General features: G+C 37.5%; 1 protein-coding gene across 3 annotated transcripts in view; it reads right to left on the bottom strand.

The window, feature by feature from the left end:
* The window catches only part of LOC117407452 (nectin-3-like), a 128,367-nt gene that overhangs the window by 70,976 nt on the left and 45,283 nt on the right, over positions 1-12,108 (bottom strand). For 2 of the 3 annotated variants that reach the window (XM_034012500.3, XM_034012499.3), the window contains exons 2-5: positions 7,550-7,891; positions 4,908-5,207; positions 2,153-2,270; positions 1,850-2,001 (exon numbers count right to left, since the gene is read on the bottom strand). In XM_034012500.3, coding sequence (XP_033868391.3) covers positions 1,850-2,001; positions 2,153-2,270; positions 4,908-5,207; positions 7,550-7,891 — 912 coding nt within the window. The remainder of the gene's footprint in view (positions 1-1,849; positions 2,002-2,152; positions 2,271-4,907; positions 5,208-7,549; positions 7,892-12,108) is intronic. The other variant, XM_059028666.1, reaches the window with a different exon arrangement.

A 12,108-nucleotide genomic window follows, 5' to 3' on the forward strand; every position in this document is an offset into this window, starting at 1 on the left:
AGGAGGTATACGTGAATAGTATACAGTTCTTTGATTTCATAGTCAAACGATTACAACAACCATAACATCATTAGCATATGGTTAATATACTAATATTAATTATGGCTGATCATACGAAGTGTCTACTTTGCATTAGTATTTTCTATACTAGTTTCTCATTGTAATCGATCATGTTTCATATCAAAATGCCAGAGAATTAACTTACCATTCAGAACGGAATCCAACATTCCAGTACCTAATTTAGTATATTAGTTTTACCGTTTTAATTTATTTAGTTTAGACATGATCTACCAAACTAATAATGTTATCAACCTCAATTGAATATATATTCAAATTAACTCAGAAATGGGGCAGTGATCAAATTCTCTGCATTTACGAGGCAACTCCTTTGAGTTGCACATTTCAACAAATAAAATACATTTCTTACACACTCTAAAACAGGAAGTTATATTCTATTCCTAGAACAATTTATCCACTAACTTGGTAGCATTTGCTACAGTTAATTTCTCGGTCATAAAGTATCTAATATGTTGCATACTTCTTGATTTTCAACAAAGAAGTAGTCAATCTTCTTGGGTGATGAACACTGCAGCTTCTTCCCTCTCTGGATCTGAAGTTCCAATGAGAGAAGACGATACTTTGCTTGAAGTACGCATTGTGTTGCGTCGGCTCGCAATAAACAAATAGTTATTTTCAAATGGAGATCCGTTTGTTTGTTGATCTCCAAGTCTTGCAGCATATCTTTGTTGTCGGCAGTTTTCCAACTGGAAATATTTCCGTTGATCAGACATAACTCAGTTCAGATAATGCGTTGCATTTGACAAGTTATGTAGTTCATAGACGTGTGCTCGTTGCAATTCTTCTGTACGGCTAGTACACGACCTTAGGCCCAACTGTTGGCTATGCTTCCGTCCGTTTCGTGCAGCGACATGGAAACCAAGACCCGCTTTCAGATTAAGGCAAAGTGTCCCATTTACCAGTCTCTCATAGGGCAAAGAGCTATGGCTCTCTTCAAAAGATTATTTTAGCCATTCTTTAGAACACTGGTTCTTCCTTGCCTTCCGTGAATTCGAGCAATTATGCTCCCATAACTTCAGAATCTTTCTTCAGAGCAGTTTAGCTTTCATTTAATTTCAGCACTACCCTTCAGAAGCCCTTCTCCTGATTGTCCAAGTTCAGAGACTTGGTTCTCTGTGTGGAGCCTTAGGTCTCATGTTGGGAGCATTCTTTCTCTTGTGTGGAAAACGCGCTCCATTTCCTGCCTTTCTAACAGCTTTCTTCTGTTTGAAAGTCGCGCGGCTGCTTTTGTTGTTTTCTCTTCAACCCTATGATTGGATAGTTTGTTCATTTTCGGCATAGAGTGTTTCCCATTGGTTGTTCTTGTTCCTAAAAGGCCCCTTGTTCTCAATTGGTCCGCTATTTCGCCCCCTGTCGGCTGGTTATGAGATGGACTGTTTTCTGTCCGAGGTGTCAAAGCATCCAAAACTGTCTGGCTTGCCTTGTGCTAGATACTACTGGCGCCAAATGATTCATCCAGCAATGGGGGAAGATCAAACACTTGTCCAGCAGTTAGTTTATGACTCTTTTTAAAAGCATTATTTGTCAGTGGGGAAGTTTGTGAACAAAAACCAAATAGACACAGAAAATGGCTTAGGACCCCCCTCTATATATTTCAATTCTGTTAATTTCATACACAGAATGATATTATGACCCACTCTGACGCTACATCAGCAAATGTAGAGACATACAATCATAGTACTAATAAAATATAATACATATTATAAAATATACATTTAGTGTGAGTGAAAAAAATCATATAACGAATCACTCTTGAAAGCAAGGCGCTCACCTAGTATGTAGATATTCCTTGTATTTGTCCTACTTCCAATATCATTTGTAACTTCACATTGGTACGTCCCCGAGTCATTATGATCCAAGGGTCTACCAAATATTAAGGTGTTGTTTGCTATTCGCAAACCTGGTGGCAACTCTCCATTCAACCTGGAATGATTTAAAAAGAGATGAACAGCTCCAATTGGCAAAATAAAAGGGATACAATGGCCACCAACAACTATCAACAACAAACCTCTAGTTGCTGTTAAAATATCCAACTAAAAAGGTTCTTGCTACAGTATGGAAGATCAATACATACCTGCGCCATGAATATTGTGTAGCCCCAGGATTGGCAGCAGCATTACATTTAAGTTGTACATTCTCCCTGCCAACGAACCAGTTATCATCATAACCAGTTATTGCAACTTCTGGTGCATCTGTAGTAGACAAAGCATTTTTAATTGTATCTAAATACATATAGTAAAAATACAGCATTGACGCTGTGTCATCAGATTAAATAAATGTCAAAATGTAAGTGATATACTTATCTTAATGTCAAATATAAACTAAATATTTTTAAAACCAGTATATCTTATATAACCATGCGTCACAAGAGTCCAAGAAGTGCATTTGTTAGGATTTCTTTATCACATTTACAGCTGAATGTTCAACAGCAAGTTAATTACATACCTGACATAGCTTAATAAGCAATTTCCAAGTCATGGTTCCCCCTTTAACTTCACCCTTGTGCATTTTCAATACATCTCTCCACTAGATTTAACCCAGGATGAATCAATATTTAATACAAACCTTCCTATACAATCTAAAATGGTGCAAACACTGATAAATTCCCCATTGCCACCCTCAGTGAACACATTCATTAAAGATTAACAAAAAACTGCCAACGTTAATGGTAGGTTTTCCAGAAAAACACATACCTGCTTTGGTAGTTGTGTGTTTATTACGTCTATTTCAATACTACTATAGTCCCTGTTCCAATGAAATGTATAAAACAAAATAAACTACAGTAGATGTCAGTCATAAGCAAGCCTGATAAAAACAACTCTGTTATTAGCAACATTTTCCACAGAACCAATCCCGTCCCACTGGCTTTAATGTTAACGGAATTCGGATATTAGCAACTGCCATGCTGCTTATTGACAACTTTATTAGAAGACAGGTTCCACTTGAAATGAATTTGCTGGCTCTGTCAGAGACAGCACACAAATACGTGTGCGTATCTCCAGGACTACAGTGTACGTTCCCCACCGTTGCACATGGGTAATTCACATGCTTTATACAGCATTCATAACACACTGAAGACTGTGCTACAAGGCTGTATTTCTGCTGTGTGTTATGGCTTCCAAACATGTGGACCGGTCTCTCACCGATAAAGTTCAGGTTCTGGGGGCCATATGCGAGACCGGTGCTAAGAGGGTGAAAGTAGCTGAGAAGTTTGGCGTGTCAAAAACTGTTGTTTCGTGCATTCTAAAGAACAGTGATGACACTTTAAGGAGGCCTTAACGTGATGGCAAGGAAGTGGACATTGGTGAAACCTTGTAGCTCTGGTTTCAGTATAAGCTCGGCCAAAGTGCTCTCCCTATCCGGGCCGATGCTGAAACAGAAAGCGTCTCTTTCGTTGGAAAGCCTGACAAAGCTAAGTTCAGAGAAAGGAACATGGCAAGAAATAAGATGCTGACCTTCTGGCAGCTGCTGATTGGAAGGTGGACACCCTACCCAGCATTGTGGATGTGTTCCAGCCATGTGACATCTTCAATGCTAACGAGACTGCTCTCTTCAGGGTTTTCTAGAGAGATTCCTAGGTATGCTGAGGAAAAAGCTTGCTAGAGGCAAAAAACCTAAGGACCGCATTACATTGCTATGTTGTGCAAACATGGACGGGACAGAGAAATGGCCTCTTCTGTTGATCGGAAAGAGCAAGAGCCTTTGCTGTTTCCCCAAAGAGCACTCAAAGCTGCCTCTGATCTACAGGAACTATGCTAAAGCCTGGATGACTAGTTAATTGTTTCAAGAGTGTCTGAAGAATTGAATCCCCCACCAAGACCATCACGTGTGCCTGTCCAGCTCATTCAGTCAATGTCGCACATTGTGTTTAAATGTTTGCCTCTTTTGCTTTGGTTCCCAGCAAAAAGTTGCCATTATTTTAAAGTTACCAATAAATTGCTAATAACTGGCATCTACAATATTTCAGTGGTGGAACAATTGTGAGCGGTTTCTGTATTGTTACACATAACCAAACGATCTACACTGCTGCAGTAAATGGTTATGGAAAAACAAATTGTTGGTACAGTATGGATGTGTCACCATATATCACTAAAACTGGATGTTTTAACATTGTTTTATCTTCCAACACATCATACAAACGTAGTCCATGTAAATGGGAAGTGTCAGTATAACAATTCCTTAAATCTATATAAGACACTACTTTTATAGTGGGTTTTAAAACTACAAGTCAAACACATGGTGTTGATTGGTTCTTAAGTGAGCACATGGTCATACAGTAGTCTCATTACTTAACCTCAGGTCTACTATGCCATTACTATATGAGCATAATGCATAATTTTTTTTATTTAGTAGTCACCAATTATTTTTTTGTTATTTTCTCCCTAATTTAGTATGTCCAATTATTTTGTTTAGCTCAGCTCACCGCTACCACCCTTGAGCTGACTCGGGAGGGGCGAAGACAAACACACACTGTCCTATCCGCCCGCTTTTCTACACACTGCAGACTCACCAATTCAGCCACCCAGAGCTACAGCCGCCCCCCCCCACCCGGAGGCACTCGGCCAATTGTGCACTGCTCCCTGGGAGCTCCAGTCCTCAGGTCGGCAAAGGAATAGCCTGGACTCGAACCGGCGATGTCCAGACTCACGTAGAGTGCAAGATGCGCCACTCGGGAGTCCCTCACCTTCTCTTTCTTTAATGCTTAGGTTGACTAAATGACTATGGCTGATGTAAATTAGAACTAACCGTCAATATATGAAATACATGTTTACAACTGTAATAATAAAAAAAGCTTTTAAAAACAGCAATTTATTAAATGTTGTACTTACGCAAGACATCCAGGGTAAATGGAATCCGTATCTCCGATTCTAATGCTGGGTGACGAATCACACAAGTAAGTTGCTTTCCTTGGGCAAACCTAGTTGGTTTCCAATTGTACCGATTTTCAACAGTTACACAGTCATTAGGCTTGTCAATCAAGATTTGAACAGGTTCTCCAAAAACCTCAGACACCCAGGTGATCTCTGCAGCAGGTTTTCCATTTTCAGCTGTGCACACAGCGACTACTGTCTCATTTCCCCCATCTATCAATGGATCAGAGCCACGTGACATGCTTATCTTGGGCTCAACTAAAAAACAAAACAAAAAAAACACATGAAGTATGAAGCACAACTTGACTCAGATAATAAGAAACTAAACAAAAAAAATCTAATGCTTTAATCAGTGTGATTGCTATTGCTCAGCAGCAATATAATCCATGCAATAATTAGTTTGAATATAGTTTAAACTGAGATACAAGGTTTTTTCCATTTATGAAAAGTTACTCAAGATCCTGGCCGTGTACTGTATTAATTCAACTGTATTAATTAATTAACTGTATTAAATTAACTGTATTAATGAATTAATTTTCCTTTAGAAATGTCCTCATGTGTAATTTAGTGATGTCATACCTAAAAACTGTAAAATTACTAGTGGTAACCACAACCCTCAGGAACTAGGATCAGAAATAATTTTAATAAATACCATGCATGGTTTTGATTTTACATAAACTTGTTTGACAGGTGCGCAGGCTCATCTGCTTTAGATCATTTACTACAATTAGTGTGAAGAGGTTTATCGTCCAAGAGATCTCCTCCTTCTGTCATCCCATCAACAAAAAATGTGTTATTTCAGGTTGGTAAGCATTCTTGGTTATGAAGAGAGATTTAGTATATCTCCGGTAACTTGTGCTCTTTTAAAAATCAATCAAACTATAGCTACTGAGTGATCTTTATACAATCGATCCCTGAAGTTTCTCCGATGGATATTTCACAGCAGGACATATTTTGTTAATTTCTTTTTGGGTTTATGAACATTTTAGGCGATTTAGTATGATTTCAGGTAATCTTTGTACTTTTGATCGCTAAATTTCCTGGCAAAAAAAAAAAAAAAAAAGCTAAAACTAAAACACTGCTAAAAAAATTATATATATGGCTCCTGGTTTATATTTGACTAACTGTGTTTTGGTCGGATGAAGGCATTATGTTAATTTGAAAAAGAAAGAAAAGTAACACAATCTAATTTGACAGATTTAATGGGCCGTCTGTCAAGGGCTAAGCCTCTTTTACATAGACTGCTCTGCAACACAGGAGATTTTATTTTTTTATTGGAACAATGTTAAATTCCAAGCAGACAAAAAAAGAAAAGATTTAAAACAATGGCAGCAAGTTCAGTCTTTGCAAACAGCTTGTTTTTTGGAGAATTTTTTTTTTTTGAAAGTTTAAAATATAAAAAATATTCTCTCGGAATCTGCTTACTTATATTTGAAAACAAGAGTCTATTCCTCAAACCCACAGTAACAGTCTTGTCTGGCAGTTTTAAAACTCAACAAGAAATTAATAAAGGTTTGTCACCTGCTATTGATGCCGGCAACCAGAAACACACATTGTATTTCAATAAGCAATTATTATAGACCAATTATTAATTTGCAAGCGCTGTAAAGAAGTACCAAAAAAAGAATCGTGTGATAAAAATAAATTGCAATAATGCTGTGCTAAAAGCGCCAGAAACTGTTAGCCTGATAAAAGACCCAGACCTTCATTCCAGGGTTCTTTTAGGGTACTCTTCAGCCGTCTACTGACTGGCCAAATCATGTATACGGTTGTAATATTTTACTGCATGATTGCACACAACACAACACATTCTGTAAAGCATGTCACACATGTTAAACATGGAACAGTTATTACACTTAAGACAAATAGCAGGTTTGAACTTTCAAAATATTATTCCATTATCATAATATACCAAAGGGAACTGGGAACAGAGTTACAGTTTATTAAGGTAACTTAGAATCCAAGATGCCTAATAAATAGTTGAAGCAGCAGCTGTCGCATCAGAGTTGCAGACTGAAACAACCAGATCTGCAGCATACTGACATGGCATCTGACCCTTACCCTGAGCCAGGAACAGCAGTCAGAGAATAAACTGGATAACCCAGTCCCAGAAATAGACAAGTACACCCCCTTTCCTCACCTCCTACCAGTAAAGCCATTTGGCATTCTTTTTATTCTAATTATAGTGCCTGTTCTCCAGCTATGACTAACTCCTCCGTGAATGTGGAACGGTAGTGGCAAGATATCGGGCCCCACCACAGTAATGATGGTATACTGTAATCCTGGAGGCACACACAAGTACAGCTGGACTCACAAACTGTGAAATACATCTGACAGCACAAACAAAACCATTTTGAGACAGGAAGGTTACACTGACCTCCATGATGTCAAAAATGTCATGGGCAAAAACTAATTTGTAAATAAATAAATAAATAAATTAAATGGTGACAAAATATAAGTTTTGTTTTGTGATCATACCTCATTTACAGTAGTGCGGGGACATATTTTCAGATATTAGTTTATTAGAATATTTCTTTGAATTTTAAAACATGCCCATCCCACCACTAACTTTTCAATTTTTCTTACAGCATTATACATACCCATTACAGTAACAGTGGTCGATGCTTGTGTGTTCCCATAAGGGAAGGTTACCACCTTGCACGTGTATTCTCCAGCATCAGTAAAGCTCACTTCTTCCAGTATTAGAGTTGCATCATTCTCAGAGGGGCTTTTGAATGAAAGCTTATCCCGATATTCCTCAGGAATAGAGATTCCGTATGTCGGATTAAAAACAGCAAGTGTTTGTGTACTTCCATTGTGAACTTTCTCCCAAGAAATCTGCGTCAGTGCCTCTTGAACGTGAACCACACACATCAGCTCAATCTTTTTTCCCCAAATTGCTGTAATATGTGGATCAACTATAACTCGTTCTGTGCTGACCCCTGCAGATAAAAGAACAAACACAAATACAAATGTCACACACACAAATGCAGCAAGCAAGGTGGTTTAAAATCTCCCCTTCACAAAAAAATTAACTTAGAAAAACATTTACAGCACCTCTCAATCAAATCGTGCAGCTTGTTTTTTCTCTTAAAATTAGACCTTGAATTAAATAAAGCTGGCCTACATATACAGTAGTAACTGAAAGTAAAAATATTGAATTATGTTTAACCTTCAGGGCTGATCTACAATTTACAGCCATTCGGCTAAAAGACCTTATACAAGACCCGTCTCCAGGGAAACCACTGTATGCTCTATCTGCAGGTCATTTACAGACAATACAACCTACTGTCACAGGTACAGCAGAGTTCGACTTTAAAGCTTGATTGTGACAGTCAAACATATTTACTGGTCTGTAGATAAGTGCTTCATAAACATATTTTAACGTCTTCTACAGCGAAAGCTGACATTTCCTGTGTGTGCCGGTGTCGTAGGAAATAAGTTGATCACGCAAGAGCAGTAATGCAAAAGTAGGCAAAAGTAATGCGGGGCAACAGTTTGATTAAAGGGGAGGTTCACTGCATGGTTTTTTATTTTTATCTGACCGTTTTTATTTGCAAGACTGTATGTTGGTGTGTGTTCGTGCCACTTTCTTTTCTTATGAACTTTAAAATGTGTGATCGACTCTTTATGTGGTAAATTGTTTTAAACCCCTGTCTTTTTATGTTTCTATAACATCGTTGTCAATCAGGTGTAGTTTGTGTGATCGCGGAGATTTATGTCCATACAATAGTGCTTCCCAGAACACCTCCAGAAATGCAAGATAACGTTAAATATGTAACACATTTTGCTAGTTAACGTTTGTTACACAAACAAAAATACACATTAATATCACAGGCTACTTACAAATTATTATTATTTGTTTATTTAGCAGACGTCTTTATCCAAGGCGACTTAATTTTTCATTTTAAATTATGTATTTGTTGCTAATATATTACAGCGATGTTCACATTCCCTTATCAAGCGTCATACTGTCGACTATATCCAATATACTTATTAATATAAATTATAATTCATTTTAAATTATTATTTTTTTGTTAGGCTAATATATCTGATCTACAGCGATATTCACATACTCTAATCTAGCATCATACTGTCGAAGACATCCGATCTATTCAACTTAAACAATTTCAAATATTTGTTTAAGACAAAGTACTGGCAACCCTGCATGTAAATATTAAATATGTGGCAGGGCAGAGCCCGGCTGGTAAAATGTTTATTAGGATAAAAATATATTGGTTTGTGTTAATTTAAAAAAGCAATGTTTTTGTTTTAGTTTGATGTGGTTTGGCAGGGGCGATGTTTGGACCTCGTCTCTGCTAGACTTCATCCCGTGAGAATGCGTGGTCGGCACCTATGATTTATCGACAAACTGGCTGTCGACCACGCATGTTAAAACTCTTTTGAAGAAGGTGGCCATCTCCGGGGACGTCACCACTCGACCTTCCTGTCACAGCACCTTTACATTAAAAGTCTGTAAAAATGTTAGAATTCATTAAAAAATATATCATTTGAAAACCATTACAAAGTAACGAAGATGCATTATAAAGTCAATAGCCAGAAAAAGAAGTAATTATTTCCAACATCTGTTAAAGAAGAATGTTTTGTTTTGGCAACACAGCAGATGGTCAAGACAAATGAGTTGGATTCAAAAGCACTCATAGCAAACTACAACAAAAGAAATGGCTACAGAACAATATCAAAAGAAATATGGAATACCAAAATCCATCAGAGCAATAATCAAGAAGTACCACAGAACAAATTCAACTGAAACGCTTGAAAGAAAGAAGTGGGTGTCCAAATAAAATTGTGTACAGCAGGTAGGAGAATCATCCAAACAGCAAAAAGACTTAAATAAAGATTTAGAAGCATCGGGCATAATAGTGCACGAAAGAACTGTAAAAAGGCACCTGAACACAGAAGAGCTGTATGCATGTAGACCTTTAATAGATGCACGTCCAAAATTAATACAACAAACTATCTAAAATTTGCCAAGAAATATGAACAGGAATCCGAAGCATTCTTTAACAAAATGATTTGGTCCAATGAGACTAAAATAGAACTTTCCCCCAAAAATGGACCACAGTATGTTTGGAGAAAAAAAGGGAAAGCCTTCAAAAGAAGAAAACCTTGTACAGTACATACAGTTCAACATGATGGTTCGATCCTGATATGGGGATGTTTTAGCAGTTCAGGGACTAGATATTCATGAATGCAGCCATGTACCAAAGCAGTCTACAAAGTACAATGATATCATCTGCTTGTAGGCTGACTGGCAGACAGTTTAGCTTCCAACATGACAACAACCTGAAGCATATGGCTAAGTCAACTCTGGAATTCTTTAAGAAAACTAAGATAAAAGTTCTTGAAGGACCTTCCTAAATCGCCAGATCTTAATCCAATAGAAATGCTTCGACTTTGACTGATCTGAAAAAACAGCTGCAGTCAATTTATTTCAAATGTTACAATCTTGGTTTTTTCTCACTCTAGTTTAATTTAAACCGATCAGATGTCAAAAACTTCTTTCAATAAGAGCAGTAAGTAGCCTATCCATCAGCAGACATAAAATCTTTGACCTGTGTGTTTTGGTCAAGACCCTACTGTATTTGGCATACTGCAAATCAAACCTGTTCCTTGTTAAAAGCAATTTGCAATAGAGAAATGCAGCATTTTGCAAAGACAGCTTCAGGGCAGTGTGCATTGGTACAGTATTTCATGCTGTGCAGGATTGTTTTATATCCAGTGAAGCAGGCCTAAATCCCAGACAATAATGAACTCCAAGTGTAGAAACAGATTGGAGTACAGAGAGCCTCAAAGGCAGTAACAAGTCTTGTCTGGGCCACCCCTCTGTGTTCAGATTTTAATTAATAACGTTATGGTACAATATCCCAAGCGGCTATTGCAAACTAATTGCTTGTTAGACAGTACCTTGCCAAAAAAAAAAAAGAGAAAATCATTTTGGAAACAGATAAAACATCATGCATTTAGACATTTTTGTGGTTCAGACAGGACTAACAAGCCAATTTTAGCGCACTGTTGTCACCCCCTCAATGCACTTTTACTTAGGCCTATACTGTTTCATGTAAGCATGTTTTATATAGCATCTGGTTTCATCAAAACTAATTAAACAAAGGCAGGCTTTATAGTATTTAAAAAAAGCACACAAGCATTTTAACATTGTGCACATTGTTGAAGCAGCCACAGGTCTGAATCTTGTCCAGTGTTAAAGGTGATTTGGCACACTGTAGCACATCTGTTTGTCACACACGTCTGCAGACTCCATCCCTCGTGAAACGCCTTGGACAGCAGTTGTGCTTTCTGCAGACAATGCCATGCTGTACTCCTGATGGACAAGCCTGTTGAACGGGCAGCCGTCATGCTCTCTGTACCGAATAACTGCACACAACTCCCACAGCTAGGTCCAGCGGATCACAGGGCATGTCATGTGACCACATACTGTATATCTAAATTGTAGATGGCAGACGATTTTCTAAATATACTTCTGTTCTCTATTTTGTTTGGCAAGTCAGTGTACTGCAATGTACTGTTGGCACAAAAATCCTCTATTTATTGGGTTGAAGCAGTCACAGAAATGTTTCCACCATTTATATTACACAACCTTGCAAATATGAAGTAAAACAGTACCTCAAATGTTTGTGTTAAAAAGAATATGTGATACTACACAAAAGTGATACAGTTCAGTTAAATGACTTCCTACCCTTGAGGCTTTCCAATGAGTTCTTAAATGTAATAGGCCTATACTGTTACTACAGTAGTTCACTTACGAAGGTATTACTGGTTAAGACTATGGAAAGAAAACACACACCTTCTTGGTTACTGTACAAGAATGTAAACTGATTTGGTTTTGTTGAATAAAACTATTACATTGGGTGTTGAAATGATGCTATTTCCACACACAGTATTGAAACTTTAGTCAACTAATGCAGCGAGAACACAAGTGTTTTTCATTCAGTAAACCACTCTTTATCCTAGCAGGAGTTTGTAAACTAATGTGAATCAGTTGGTCATCTGAATGATATTCGACATGCAGAACAAAACAGTATGCTGGCAACAGAAGTCTATTATGTTTACACATTCTTGGTATTTCTTATTGACATTCGTTACCATTGTGTGTTAATGTTTAAAGAAATGCAACTGG

This window comes from Acipenser ruthenus, chromosome 8, assembly GCF_902713425.1.
Source record: "Acipenser ruthenus chromosome 8, fAciRut3.2 maternal haplotype, whole genome shotgun sequence".
Lineage (NCBI taxonomy): Eukaryota > Metazoa > Chordata > Actinopteri > Acipenseriformes > Acipenseridae > Acipenser > Acipenser ruthenus.